The sequence below is a fragment of the Dasypus novemcinctus genome, chromosome 4 (genome assembly GCF_030445035.2).
Source record: "Dasypus novemcinctus isolate mDasNov1 chromosome 4, mDasNov1.1.hap2, whole genome shotgun sequence".
Classification (NCBI taxonomy): Eukaryota; Metazoa; Chordata; class Mammalia; order Cingulata; family Dasypodidae; genus Dasypus; species Dasypus novemcinctus.
The window spans coordinates 58,037,219-58,053,253 of NC_080676.1; the positions used below are offsets into that span (position 1 = coordinate 58,037,219).

Below are 16,035 nucleotides of genomic sequence, written 5' to 3' on the forward strand. Positions count from 1 at the left end.
CAGGAAAGAATCTATACTACATTGATCCAGGTCCAAGTTGCAGCAAACACACTCTGACCAGGTATTGAATTGAGAGAGCTGTCCAAGAGGCCATGTGTTGGCAGACCAAAGAAGTACACGTTAGGAAATAAAAAGTAAGTAACTAAGACAGGCTTTATGCAGCCTTTATATCCTCCTTCCCAAAGGCCCTAGAAAGGGGGTCTGCAACCCATTACTGGGTCCAAAGCCTAGGTTTGAGCAACTAACAAGGACAAGCCTTAAGACCCAGGGTGAACCAAGAATCAAAGAACAGCAGTAACACACAGCCTCCTGCCAATTAAATCCCTACGAAAGACAGAAATTGAGCATCTGAGTAAACTTACATTCCATATTCATGGATTAGAAGACTAAATATTGTGACAATGTCAATCCTACCCAAACTGATTTATAGATTCAATGTAATACCAATCATAATTCCAACAGCCTACTTTATAGAAACAGAAAAGTCAATTTCCAAATTCATTTGGAAGGGAAAGTGCACCCAAATAGTAAAAAGAATCATAAAAAAGAAGAGCAACGTGGGAGGAATTTCACTGCCTGACCCTGAAACATATTACAAAGCTACAGTGGTCAAAAAAGCATGGCACTGGCATAAAGATAGATGCATTGATCAGCAGAATAGACTTGAGAGTCCAGAAATAAACCCTCATCTCTATGGCCAACTGATTTTTTTACAAACCTACCAAAGCCATGTTAATGGAACAAAACAGTCTCTTCAACAAATGGTACTGGGAGAACTGGATATCTATAACCAAAAGAATGAAATAGGGGAAGTGGACTTGGTTCAAAGGATAGAGCATCCGCCTACCACATGGGAGGTCCGCAGTTCAAACCCAGGACATCCTTGACCCCTGTGTGGAGCTGACCCATGCACAGTGCTGATGTGCGCAAGGAGTGCCCTGCCACACAGGGATGTCCCCCGCATAGGAGAGACCCATGCACAAGGAGTGTGCCCCATAAGGAGAGCTGCCCAGTGCAAAAGAAAGTGCAGCCTACCCAGGACTGGCACCACACACACAGAGAGCTGATGCAGCAAGATGACACAACAAAAAAGAGACACAGATTCCAGGGCCACTGACAAGAATAGACGTGGACACAGAAGAACACACAGTGAATGGACACAGAGAGCAGACAACCAGTGGGGGGGGGGGGGGGGAGGAGGGGAAGAGAAATAAATAAAAAAAGAAATCTTTAAAAAAAAAAGAATGAAATAGGACTTCTATATAAGAAATCAACTCAAAATGGATCAAAGACCTAAATATAAAAGCCAGGACCATAAAACTACTAGAAGAACATGTAGGGAAACATCTTCGAGACCTTACAGTAGATGGTGGTTTCTTGGACCTTAAACCCAAAGCATAAGCAACAAAAGAAAAAATAGATAAATGATACTTTCTCAAAATTTTATTTGCAGCTCAGAGGACTTTGTCAAAAGGCGAAAAGGCAGCCAACTCGGTGGAAGAAAATACTTGGAAATCACATGTCTGATAAGCGTTTTTTTTAAGATTTATTTTTTTAATTTATCTCTCCCCTCCCCCCCCCAAGTTGTCTGCTCCCTGTGTCCATTCACTGTGTGTTCCTCTGTGTCCGCTTGCATTCTTGCCAGCGGCACCGGGAATCTGTGTCTCTTTTTGTTGCATCATCTTGCTGAGTCAGCTCTCTGTGTGTGTGGCTCCACTCCTGGGCAGGCTGCACTTTTTTCGTGCTGGGAGGCTCTCCTTACGGGGTGCTCTCCTTGCATGTGGGGCTCCCCTACACAGGGAATACTGCTGCGTGGCACAGCACTCCTTGCGCACATCAGCATTTGCATAGGCCAGCTCATCACACAGGTCAGGAGGCCCTGGGTTTGAACCCTGGACCTCCCATGTGGTAGGAAGATGCTCTATCCATTGAGCAAATCTGCTTCCCTTGATAAGGGTTTATTATCCATGACATATAAAGAAATGTTACAACTCAACAATAAAAAGACTAACAACCTGATTAAAAAATGGGCAAATGTCTTCAATAGACATTTGTCCAAAGAAGAAATACAAATGGCAAAAAAAATGACACATGAAAAAATGTTCAACATCACTAATGATTAGGAAAATGCAAATCAAAACTACGAGATATCACTTAACACCTATCAGAACGGCCACTATTAAAAAGACAGAGAACTACAAGTGTTGGAGATGATGTGAAGAGATAGGAACACTTATTCTCTGTTGGTGGGAATGCAGAACGTTACAGCCACTCTGGAAGACTTTTTGACAGCTCCTAAAGAAGTTGAATATAGACTTGCCATGTGACCCTGCAATACCACTACAGGGAATATCCCCAGAAGAACTGAGAGCAGTGACACGAACAGACATCTGCACAGCAGTGTTCACAACCGCATTATTCACGATTGCCAAAAGTTGGAAACAACCCAGGTGTCCATCAACCAACGAACAGATAAACTGTGGTGTATTCAAACGATGTCATATTATGCAGAAGAAATGGAGTCATAAAGCATGTGACAATGGATAAACCTGGATAAACCTGGTTTATGGATAAACCTGGAGGATGTTATGTTGAGCGAAGCAACCCAGAAACAAAAGGACAAAATATTGCATGATTGTGCTACTGTGAACTAAATATATTGTGTAACATATTATATGATTCCATTTACATAAAATGTAAATATAAATAACTTTATATAAAAATGAAATTAGATTAGTGGTTATGTAGGGCTAGGGAAGGCATGCTAAGGGGTGTGGACTTTTTCTTTTTGGAGTAATGAAATGTTTCTAAACTTTTTTGTGGTGATGTGTGCACAACATTGTGATTATACTAAAAGCCATGGATTATACCCTTTGGATAGGTCATATGGTATGTGACTATATCTCAAGCAAACTGCTTAATAAATAATAATTGTGCAAGAATAGCCAGAAATAGCAGCTATATACAGTATGGGAAACATACATTGAGAGATGAAGAATTTTCTTGTGTTTTTTGTTTATTATTATTATTATTGAAATAATGAAAATGCTCTTATAATGACTGAAGTGATAAATGCACAACTGAATGTGATTGTACCAAATGCCGCTGATTGTACACTTTGGATTAATTGTATGCTTTATTAATATGTATCAATAAAATTGATTTGTTTTTTAAAAAAAAGAATCCTTTTTCTCACTTTTCCAGGATATTAAGAATTGCCAAAAGTTAATAATTGAAATGACTAAAACTTGCTAAACGAACCTTCCCTTTGTGGTTATTTCAGAACTAGGCTCACCCTCGTGTATACTTACCACTGTGATGGCAGCCACTCCACCCTCTCCATCCTCTTTGAATCCATAAAAAAAAAACCTGATCCCTCTTATTCTGGGAAGGCAGATTTGAGACACCCATGTCTCCTGTCCTTCCATCCACATTAATGAATCTGTGTTCTCTTGTGACTATCCCACTGTGGACCCCAATTCGTCTGCTCCGGTAAGAACCCAGAGGGACCCCCTGCATGTTTTCCTTCATGTGGATGTACTTCAGAGTGTCCCCTAAGTTTCTTATAGAGTTATATATGGTGGATAGTCCCTGTTTGCTCCTCTACTATTAATACATCTTCTCTACCCTGTTCTGTGCCCTAGAAAGATGGCCATAAGGGACTCCATCACATGAGCTCACTTGCCCATGGGCTTTTAGTTGGTTTTGGTCAACAGGAAGCACTACCAAGAAATCAAAAAGGGAGAGAGAGCAATGGGTTATGCTCTCCCCAGGCGCTGCATGCCTCCACCCAAGGCCACAGCTCCCGGGCACTGCCCTCCCTTGCCGTCAACCACAGCCTTTCCCGGGTTCTCCTGGGCTCTTCAGGCTCAGGGTTGTAACTGTTCTCTGTTTTTGCTAGCCCCAGGGCACCTCTTGATCCCTTGTTGGATCACCTAAATCCTGCCCATATCTTTGTAAATAGTGCCTTCATCAAACTATCTTCATTCTTGTGGAATGTGTAGAACCCTGAAACCTTGTGAATCAGATTCTCAAAAGGGTCCATGACTCAGAAGAGGTGAAGAAGCCCCACAAAGAGCCCCATCACCTTGTACCTCTCAGAGGAAAGTGTGCTATCCCTAACCCTGCTGGCTTCACGGAAGAGCACACTCATCAAATGCAAACCCGATCAAGTTACTTCCCTGCTTAAGTCCCTCAGTGGCTTCACACTGTTCCTAGAATAAAGACCAAATTCCTTAATGGGGCCCACAAAGCGCCACCGAGGCAGGTTAGTGCAGTGAAAGGGGGAAGGCGGCTGGCCTGGCAGACCACACGGCCACGAGACCCTGCCTGGAAACCTCCTGAGAAGAAGGCTGCCGGAAAGACACTGCGAGATCCTGGCCATGAGAACTTCATCTGCAAAGAGAGGGAAAACCTGGATATCCTCAAAAGGCCTTGCCTTTGGCCCCTGAGAACTGACAGGTGGGGCAACCAATCAGAACAGCAAACAGCTGGGGCCCCACTCCCAATATCATGAAGGGGGAGGCGGAAAGACTTTTAAAAAGCCCTGACCTGGGGCCCTGCGAGCACAACTCACCCTGCAATAAGTCCGTGGTTCATGCCTTGGACCGTGTTCTTTTCTCATTTTCTTGCTTCTTAATAAACTCTTTACTTCCTTGCCTACCCCTTGGCATATCCTTAAATTATTTTATGTGACGTAAACCAAGCACCTAGAAGCCCAGAATCCAGAGCCATACAGTAACACCACCTCACCGGCCCCTGCTGATGTCACCTCAAACACTCTTCCCTTGCGCTCTGCGCTCCAGCCACCGTGACCTTTCCGTTCCACACTGTGCCAAGCGCCCTCCAGCTCTCTGAAAATGCGGCTCCTTCTGCCTGGAAAAGCACCCTCACCTCTTCTACTCACTCCCCAGCCTTGGCTGGAGCAAGTCCTCTGCAGGAGCATGACCCGCAGTCCAGATCAGGTCCTCTGTCACATTCCTGCTGGGACCCTGAATCCTGCCTTCAGAGCTCTTAGCATGGGATACACTTCTGTGGGATTATTTTATTAATGCCAGCTTCTCCCACTAAATTACGTTCCATGGAACTACGTTTATTTCTGCTGATTACTGTATTCTCAGTGCTCATCACAGGGTATGATAATCAGACATGCTCATAAGCATCTGTAGAGAAATGAATAGCAAAAGGTAACATGAGTCAGACCACCAAGAATAAGTTTGCCTGGACAGGAGTCCAAGAAGATAACTGATGGCTCAAGAACTGATTAGCTTATGCTATGTGGACTTTCTTAGGCAACAGGCAAAGACACCTACACATCCCTCTCCCAATCAAAAGGTAAAAAAAAAAAAAACCAAAACAGAAATATTACCTTTACATCAAGGGAGAGGATCAACTCAAACTGGTTGTAAAGCTCCTTGGGGCTCGGCAATTGGTACTCCTTGGCTGTGCTCAGGAACATGTCGATGTCATTCAAAGCAACGTCAACCCCCTCTCGTGACTGGCACTTGTCTACAGCTTGGGAGGCCAAGAGGTAGATTCCTGCTTCACACCAACGGCTGATCTTTAGAAGAGAAACACAGTGCCACGAGCAGTTAGCCTACAAGTCAGAGCCACTATAATCCTCAGGAAGTCTGAGCTCATCAAGGGTCTACAAGGATCCTGAGACAAGGGGAAATTGTCATGTGACAGTATGAAGTTTAGGGTGTCTAACCACTGCAAATAAAACTATGAGGTGGACAAGCCTTATAGAATAGTAAAGAACTGCTCTGGTGTCTGCCCTTAGTTCATGAGAGGTAACCTAGAAATCTTTGGAATTTCCTGTGGTCTGTGTCTTTTGTTATTCGAGGGCATCTCCTACCCCCCCCCCCACCTGATATTTCATATGCTGTGTATTTCACAGTGAAATACAGCTAACAGCTGTATTTGGCAGTGGGACAACGCAAACACGGTTAGCATACACGCTAGCTAGCGGTGAGTCAGCAGCTAACTAGGCTGGGAGTCAGCAGCCTCGCAGGTAGTCTTAGTGGGGGTGAGGAGGTGGCCACACAAAAAAGAACAGCCGTGCAATTAGAGGGTTGCTGCTTTGAGCCAGGTCAGATCAGCTCAATCTTCCAGACCTCTGGGAAGGGCGGGGGGCTGGAGACTGAGTTCAATCATGGGAGCACTGATCGCACCAGTCATGCCTACATAATGGAACCCTATATGAATTCTGGACTTGAAGCTGGGGTGAGCTTCCAGGATTGATAAGATACATTCCCGTGCCGGCAGGGTGCACGTGGAAAGGATACAGAAGCTTCGGTGAGATCCTCCCACACCATGTCCTCCGCATCTCTTCTCTTGGCTTCTTATTTGCATCCTTTTATTTACTTTAATACAATTATAACCATAAATATGGCATTTTCTGGGAGTTCCATGAGCTGTTCCAGTGAATTACTGAAGCTGAGGAGGTGGTGGGAACCCCCAGATAGGTAGCCAGTTGGTCAGAAGTGCAGGTGGTCTAAGAAGCCCCGGGCTTGAGGCTGACGTGTGAAGGGAGAGCAGCCCTGTGGAGACTTGTCCTCGACCTGTGGTGTCCAGGTAAAGCCAGAGTGGAACTGAATTGTGTTGCAATTTTGGTAGTCTGCGCAAGCCCAAACCAGTTTTATGTGGGGCACTGTAAATGAAACTACAAGGTGGACAAGCCCAAACCAGTTTTCCATCTGCCCACTTGTCAAGGAAGACCCTTAGTCAGTAAAATGAGTAGTGTTAGCATTCTTTTCTTCTCCACCAACAGTAATGGCTGCATCCCCAGAAAACAGTTACGTTATTTCAAAGACTGGCTTAACCTTAGACAAATGTAACCCAAGGACTTTTTGAATTTATCTGCTTGGCCACTTGTCTTGCACCCTAATGGGTTAGAAGAGCACAGGGTGATTCATAAGGCATTAGACTGGTCTCTTCATGCTTTTCTGGGTGAGGGAATGTCTCTTTCAGCAAAGAATTGCTTTCCTCTTTGGGTTCCCAGGCTGTCCCCGTTTGCATTAACTGGTTGTAGTAAAGGTTTGTGACTCAGAATAGTAATACTCAAAACTTCCTGGATGCTGGGATAAAATTAGTTAGGTGGTGAATTCTAACAACTCCACTTTTTAAAAGATTTGTATTCTTTATACTTTTGTGAGTCCCACTTCTAAGGTTTGGTACCCTTGTGCTGCCTGAATATTTATAATGAAAAGATGCTTCCAGTGCAAGAATGTGTGCATTTCCATCTACCATGCGACCTGAAAAGCTGTGTCAAAAAACATATAGAGAAAAAAGATCAAAAGGGAGCACTCAAAGTAGATATCCCTATGTGGGAAGATTACAGGCAATTGCAATTTTTGTCTGTATTTTTTCTCTAAATTATTGACACTGAGCATATACTACTTTTAGAATAATAAAAAAGTGATAAAGATATTTTAAAATTAATAATTGCCACTACATGGGGACTGGGGAGGGTACACGTGTAGGTATAGTTTTGGATTTTAAAGTAATATTAAATCATGCTTTGATATATACTGTGGAAGCTTTCTCTTTAAACATCATGCCTAGATCAGCAGAAAATATTAAGCAGAGGGGTGTCTTCTGCAGAGTCATGGCTACTTCCCAGGTATACACACACACATACACTCAGAGCATACTGCGACCCTAGGGCTATGATCTCTGAAACAGATATGGACTGAGGAAAACAGCAGCTGATCAAGCAGAGAGCTCAGCAAAAGGGCAGGGTGTTTAGCCCACGAGCCATTTGCTTCTGGAACAGCTGTATTTCATGGACATTAAAATCCCTTTGGCAGTGAGATGATGAAACCACCTCTTCCAACCACATGGGAGAGAAACAGCTGTGGAAATGGCACATGCTGACTTATGGCCAGGAGCACATGCTGTCTGGACAGCTGACAGGGAAGACTCCAAAGTCACTGCCCCTGCTGGATGGAACTTGCCCCAGAGATCACCGCTGGAGGCACCAGGGTCTGCACACACGCCGCCCTGTGAGGCCCCGTGCACACACCACTGCTGTCTAGCCCAAGAAGCCTGGGCAGTCCTGACTTCAGATCTGGCTTCTCCTATTTGCCCGACGTATAGTCTAGGGCAAGCCCTTTTGCCAAGACTCCTTGGCATGCTCCCTGGACCGCTGGCACCAGAATCACCTGGGCACTTGACTAAAATCCCAGGCCTACTGCATCTGAATCAATGTGCTGGTGCGTCAGGGAATCTGCAGGTATAATGAGCTCAAGAGGTGATCCTCATGTACTAAATTCTGAGACCCACTGACTTAACCACTAAATATCAGTTTCCTCCTCAGTAAAACGGGGACACTAATACCTTCCTCACAGACTGTCATGATGACTAAATAAATGGCAAAACTAAAGCCCCTGGTGGGCACATAATAGGTGCTTAATAAATGATAAACAGTAAAATGGTCTTTATTACTTAAGCTTCTCCACAAAGGAGTCACAATCCGTTGCTTTTATTTGAGGGAAGAACTTTGCAAATACAGTACTTGGTTCCCTGTGCTCCTGAAGGGGAAGCAAGAAATGCCCCAAAGTGCCAGGCCAAAGCACACCCTTCAAGTCTGGAGCCACATGGAGGGATGTAGAATTTAATTAAATTAAGGGTATATGGTGGGATGGATGGGACACTTTTTACCTTCAATACTTTTACTACCCTAGAATTCATACAATTTTTTATGCTTTTTGAGTACTTTTTCATATAAAATACTTTATCCTCTCAGCCGGAGAGGGAAGGGCAAGTATGATTAAGAAAACTTTACAAAAAAATCTTGCAGATATCATGCTCGCAGCTTTGTTTTGCTCACCTTGTCCAGCTGTCTGTGCAACTCCAAAGACTTCCCTAAAAGGTCACTTTTTTTCTTGTTTTCATTGATGAAGTCATCACGAAGGTGCCTGAGCTCCACACACCTGGGCCTGATGGAGTCCCCTGCATAGTGGTGGCTTTGGATGAGCTGGTCGCCAACAAGTGCAAGTAGCTGAGCCTTTTCCAAGGGCTCCTGTGAAATGAACAGCCACAGCCAAGCATCAGCAGTCAGGCCATCGTGGGCTGATTCAACTGGGCATGTCTGCCTGGCACTGCATGCTCCAAACCCGGAGGGAGACTGGAGAGATTCCAATTCAGCTCTGAGGCTGAGGGTCTGAGACTGGGCAACCTGGACGAGCTCTGCAGTGATTCAAGGTCCCTAGGTGGCCTAGCCTGGGCCAGGGCCATCTGCACGCTGAAGAACAGCGACTCATTCATTCAATTATTTATTGAATTCTGGACAAGGCACTAAGGAGATGGTATTAGCAAGCCAGAAATGGAGAACTCAGATATTAAATAAATTACACAAATAATTAAATTATTACAACTGTAATAAGTTCCAGGGCAGAAAAGCATGGAATGCACATAATGAGAGCCTCTGATTTCCCTTTCAATTAGAGGGAAAAGGAAGAGGGACTGACATATAACCCTGAGGAAATTGGGGTGAGTTGAGGTTGAAAAACAGGTAAAGATCTGGTTTGGCCAACTATGGGGGTCATGAGACTTAAAAAATATGCTTTACATAAACCCCTTTGGCCAACCCACAGCAACCTCATCTCCTACCTCACTCTGTATGGTTCACTTTGCTCTAACTACCTGTCCCATGCTTTCCTGTTTTCAATTGATTCACTCATTCATTCAAAACACAATATTGAGAACCTACCATGTGCCAAGCACTGTCCTGGCTGCTGGGAGCCCAGTGGGAAATAAAGCAGGCAAAAATCTCTGTCCTCATGAAGCTTACATTTTAATGAGAGACACAGGCAAGAAACAACTATATCAAGTAGTTATATAGTATCTTAGATAATGATGAGTGTTATGGAGAAAAACAAAACAGGGAGGAGGGCAGGGAATGCTGGTAGAGGAGTTGCTATTTTAAATAGGGTAGTGTATTAGTCAGCCAAAGGGGTGCTGATGCAAAATGCCAGAAATTGGTTGGTTTTTATAAAGGGTATTTATTTGGGGTAGGAGCTTACGGATACCAGGTCATAAAGCATCAGTTACTTCCCTCACCAAGTCTATTTTCACATGTTGGAGCAAGATGGCTGCCGACGTCTGTGAGGGTTCAGGCTTCCTGGGTTCCTCCCTTCCTGGGGCTTGCTTCTCTTTCCTCTGTGTGCTTACTTCCTGAGGCTCCAGCTTAAGGCTTCAGCATCAAACTCCAATATCAAAACTCCAACATCAAAACCCCTCAACTCTCCTTTACCGTGCCTTTTATCTGTGAGTCCTTACCCCTTGGTGGGTGGGTACTCAGTACCCTAATGACGTGACCCAATCAAAGCCCTAATCATAATTTAATCACGCCCATGTACAGACCAGATTACAAACATAATCCAATACGTATTTTTGGAATTCATAACTATCAAACTGCTACAGGTGGTGAAAGAGGGTCTCAGTGAGAAGGTGCTATCTGAGCTGTACAGGAAAGAGTTAATATAGCTGGATAGACTGCTGTCCTTAGAAACCTGCTTGCAAGGTTGGCCATTGGCTAGTGTCTAGGAACTTAAATTTCAGGAGGGTTCCAACCATTTCCTAAATGCTAAGAATGGCTCACTGTGCCTGAATCATTTGTGAAAACACTAAGGGCTATGCTGAATACCTGCTTTCCTTTGGTGAGTCTGCACTTTGGGAACATACTAGGCCAAGGGTGCCTATGTGACTAGTCCCCAATAAAAACCCAGGGCACTAAGTGTCTGATGAGTTTCCCTGGTAGCAACATTTCAGGTGTGGTCACAACTCTCTGCTGGGGAAGTTAAGTGCACATGCTGTGGGACTCTCCTGGAGGAGGACTTTCTTGGAGGCTGTGCTTGGTTTCCTCTAGACTTTGCCCCATGCACCTTTTTCCCCTTGTTGGCTTTGCTTTGTATCCTTTCAGTGTAATAAGCCATAACCATGAATACAACTCTATTCTGAGTCCCATGTGTCATCCTAGTGAATCTTCAAACCTGAGGGTTGTCTTGGGAACTCTTGACACAGGAACCAAGACCCAAAGTGTGGGAGCAAGCCATGTAGTACCTGGCCATGAGGTGGGAGCATGTTTGGTAGGTTCTAGCAACAGGAAGGAGGCCAGTGTGGCTGGAGCAGAGGGAGCGGGCAGGAAAGAAGCAGGAGACCTGACCAGCAAGGACAGAGGGGGCTTGGGTTGGGAGGAGCCTGGCTGCCATTGTTAGCACTTTGCCTTTGACTCATGATCTGGGAAGCACTGGAAGGTTCTAAGGAGAGGATCTAACTTATATTTTTAAAAGGATCAGTCAGGCTGTGACATTGAGAATGGTAGAGGAAGAGAAAAGCAGAGACCAGTTAGGGTGTGTGATGGTTCAGCTAATGTGTCAACTCAGCCAGGTAATTGTGCTCATTTGTTTGGTCAGGCAAGCACTGGGCTAACTGCAATACAAGGACATTTATGGGCTTTTGTCATCGGTGAGTTTACTGCATAGATGACTAATTACATCTACAATCAACCAGGGAGATTGCCACTAGCAATGAATGACGTTTTATTCAATCAGTTGAATGTCTTAAAAGAGCAAGTGATTTCAGCATTCAGAGAGAATTTTCCAGCTTGTCTTTGGACAGCCAATATCTCCCAGGAACTCATAAAAGACCTTCATCAGGCTTTGATCAGGGCCCCTGGTTTTCAACCTGCCTGCGGAATCTGGACTTGTGCATTCCCATGGTCACATGAAAGACTCTTATAAAATCTAATACTATTTACAGATACCTTCTGTTGATTCTGTTTCCCTAAAGAACCCTGACTAATACAGGGGGCTATTACAGTAATCCAGGTACAAGTTGTGGCTTAAACAAGGCTGGTAACCAAACTGGTCCCTGCGACTGGGCTTCTCCCTGGAATGCTCTTCACAGGGTCTTCTCAGGGCAGGCTGCTTCTTACCATTCAAGTCCAAGTTGCAAGGTCACCACCACACAAAGCCTTCCCTGACTACTCTTTCTAAAATAGCTACTCCCAGGTTTTCCCTCTTGCTTTGTTTTAATTTTCAAAAAATAGCATTTATCTCTATCTGCAAGAAACTTCTCTCTTTACTTTAAAATCTGATTCCTCCTTCCTCCACCCATCTGCACCAAAATATAAGCTCTATGAGAGCAATTAATATTTGATTTTAAATATGTATGAATGAATGAACCCGTGATCCCAATGATGCAGTGATATGCTTGGCTGGAACTCTGTGAAGCACACACTGACCTTTGAGTCAACATAGCGAGTGCCACATTCCAAAAGATCTCTGGGAGCAGAGAGCCCACAAGACCTTGCTGACCATGTCCAGCCTCCCTGCAGCTTTTGCCTTGGTTTAGCTTTTTACGGTGATGTAAAGACTCATGATGACTCCAGGTGATGACAAGTTATCTCTTTCTTAAGCGTGGTTTATGGTCTCAGCACTCTCGAACACCAGCCAATCCCTCTCCAATGCCTGCCGAGTCCACATCCTTCTTAATACCTTTTGAATTCTGATCCCTTCTCTACCACCTTATTTTCTCTTTGTTCAGGCCCTCATGCGTTCTCACTGGGATGGCTGGTCTCCTTGCTATCCATCCGGCTCTCCTTCAATTCACACTCCAAATACTGATAAAGCAGGAGTTCAACTACAATATCTTATCCATCAATAGCACTCCCAAATTTCAAATCCTTTCCTGGATCCCCACAGTCTTCCGGAGAAAGTTCGAAGTCGTGCGCAATGTACATGGGGCCTTTCATTACCTGCCCGTAGACTTGGGCATCTCACTGACTACTCCTCCTGCACTCCTCTCACCCACATCCTCTGCTGCCATCATACTCACTACCTAAACATTCTGGCAACATCAGGTTCCCATGCCTTCTCAACCTGTTCTCTCTGCCCAGATTGCCCTGTCCACCCTCCACTCCTCTACCACACCCACACTCCTCTACCACACCCACACTCCTCTACCACACCCACACTCCTCTACCACACCCACACTCCTCTGGAGCTAACTCTAAATCACCCTTTAGGGTTCACCTTATCTAAGAAATGTTTTTTTCCTTATTTTGTGCTCCCATATAACTCTGTGCTTTTCTTGATCAAAGCATTTACTTCACTGTGTTGTGTCATTGTTGACATGTTGCCTTCACTAATGCCATGAGCTCCTGTGGTCAGGGACCAGCTCTTATTCAACTCTAAACTGTGTGTGGCATATATAAGGGACTTAGGAATAAATGACTGTTGTGTAAAACAAAAAGGAGTAATCATATGGGAATAAAGTGACATAAATCAAGCAATGGCATATCTCACAGCCAAAACCTTACAGCAAATTCTGCTTTTATAGACGTTGGAGGATGATTGAAATCATTGTTTCTCAGAATCAGAAATGAGTATTCAAAATTGCTTAACCCTCAAACCAGAACAAAATAGAGAACAGGCTCATTTAGCATGCGACAGAAGTCTAGTAACTGATCCCAAAGTTACCATAAGGGTACTCTCACTGCACAGAATAAGGAAGTTGGCAACAACCCCGAGACCAGTGAAGTGCTAGGCCAGAAGGGGGGTGGCTCCCGAGTATGACTGAAGGACAAACCCCAAGCAGGTATTTGGTGGATTCTGGCCAGATCCCACTTTGTTATTTCAACAATTTACAGAACAAACGTAAGAAAAGCTACACCCTCATCATCTGAAGAAACAACGCCTTTTAGAAATCTGAGAGAAGACTTGTTGAAAAGGTCCCAATTATGGTAAAATAGCTTTGTTTGGTCACCCAAAGGCAGAAGAATGGATCTGCCCGCATCTTTTAGAAAACAAGTAACAAAACAAAACAAAACAGGGTAAGCAAGGCATACAACGAATGGGTAAAATCAATGAGCCCATAGATTCCACGCCTAGCTCAGTCAGCGATCTTTACAGTATGTACTGAGGATCACAGGTCCAAGGAGGGAGGCAGGAGAGGGAATGTGGACACAGCCATGCAGGTCTACTACCATACCTCAGAGCACAACCCAGAGTACCCTCAGCAGGCGCTTCCTATTCCACTGCGAATAAAATCCAAATTCCTCCCCCAAGGCTCCCAGGCCAACTGACCCGAGCCTGCCTACCTCTCTAACCTAATCTCCTGGCTCACCATGCTCCAGCCACATTCCTTGAATTCCCCAACCTCTTTCTCCCCTCAAGACCTTGTATTCGCAGCTCCTTCTGCCTTGAAAGCTTTTCTCCAAATCTTTGCACAGCTATCCAGCTCTGGGATCCAAAGTCACCTTCTCAGAATGGCCTTTCCTGATCAAACTAGCTAGAGTAGTTGCTCCAGACACTTTCTGTTATAGCTCCTTGTTTACTCCATACCACTTGTCACTGTCTGATGTTACTATTTATTTTATTTCTTCTTAATTCACCAACTAATCCACAGAAGCCAGGTCAAGGACGCCTTGTTAACGAATAAACCTCCTCTTGGTAGATCAGTAGCCTCCTTCTTAAAAATATGTGCTGTGAACATATTTTTCAAGCCAAAAAATAAAGGCACAGGACTTGATGACGCATTTTCCCTAATATGTGCATTTATGTAAAGAACAATACATAAAATTAAATAGCATTTTCATTTAATGAGGAGTTTTATTGAAGAAACTAAAATAACAACAACAACAAAAACTGGGGCTTTCTTGGAAAATCTGGCAATAGTCAACCATTGATATAAAATTCAAGTTTTCCTTAGTAAATGTGTCTGATAACTCACATGCCTTCAGCACGAAAGTGTTTAGCTATGACATGTTCATCTCCCTGCCCTTGATCAGAGAGAAGAGTGCTCAGTAGGGAAGGGTGGGATTCTTGGGTGAGAGTTTGAGTACACAAGAGGCTTTATGTGTTTGTGTCTGGGCAGAAGCTCCTCCAGCTCAGAAGCCACAATGATAGGGCTTGGAGTCCTGTGGCCTTGGTTTACATCTCTCATGCATCCTGTGGGAGGGGAGGTCTCTGACTGTAAAGTGCATATCAATCACCTGGGGATCTTTTGAAAATGCAGATTCCAATTCTGAGGTGAGGTCCAAAATTTCTAACAAGTTCTATGCTGTGGCCTATGCTGTGGCCAGAGAGCCAGAGAATACATTTTGAGAAGCAGATCTCTAGGACTGCAAAATTATTATCTAGGAAACATGCCTCTAGATTAGCTCAGAGAGGAAGTGCTAACCATACAGGAATTGGTCCCCAAGAGACGAAAATACAGAGAACCTAATTAAACAGAAGCAGAAAAGGAACTTCTTTGGAAAGAGATGATTCAGCTGTCTCAAACAGAAATAAACCAAATTTGTAAGGATTAAAATATATCACTTCTAAATGCTGAACGCATGTGCAGATCCGGGAAACTGTTCAATTCCGGTAAGGGAATGATGAGACACATATCCTTTTATAGTTTCATATTTACAATTCTTAGGGCATGAGAAAGTATAAAGATTTGCCAATTCTGTGTTGCAACAGAAATAAGCTGGGCCAATTTCCCCCTTTCTCTCTTCCTCTAGTTAAAATCTCATTGGTTGTTGTTGTTGTTTTTTTTTTCCTTTCTGTTTTCCCCTCCTTACCACTGCCACTCTCCACCCCTCCCCAGGTCCCCAGGTCCCCAGGTGCCCAGGTCCCCAGGTAGAGTTCTAAGCTGACTGGTGAGAGCTGGGGTCCGTGATGCCTTGGAGATGCACTCTTGTGAGCTTCTCCCCTGCTGCTCCTCCACGTGCACTGCTGACCCCAAGAGAGGAGAGGGCTGACCCATACTCTCGCCCACTCGGGCCTCCAGCCTCACCTGTAGGCTCACACAGCTTTAATAGAACTCTGCACTGGCAGTATTAATCATTAAAGGTCTTTATGTGCATATCTCCTTGGAGATCTGGGGTAAGGGTGGGGAGTGACTAGAAGGGCAGAATTTAGGCATTGCTGTGTCCTTAAGCAAAGGTCTACAGTAATGAGTAGACATGATATGTCACTGTCCAAAATAACTTCCTCCCCAGTACTCAAAAATGTCAAAAACAAACGAAGAAACAAAAAA

At 44.3% G+C, this 16,035-nt stretch overlaps 1 protein-coding gene across 4 annotated transcripts in view; it reads right to left on the bottom strand.

The window, feature by feature from the left end:
* MCF2L2 (MCF.2 cell line derived transforming sequence-like 2) overlaps window positions 1-16,035 on the bottom strand; it is a 330,371-nt gene that overhangs the window by 142,495 nt on the left and 171,841 nt on the right. For all 4 annotated transcript variants that reach the window (XM_071214651.1, XM_058295404.2, XM_004464613.4 and 1 more), the window contains 2 exons: window positions 8,834-9,025; window positions 5,369-5,560 (listed from right to left, as the gene is read on the bottom strand). In XM_071214651.1, the coding sequence (XP_071070752.1) occupies window positions 5,369-5,560; window positions 8,834-9,025 (384 nt within the window). The remainder of the gene's footprint in view (window positions 1-5,368; window positions 5,561-8,833; window positions 9,026-16,035) is intronic.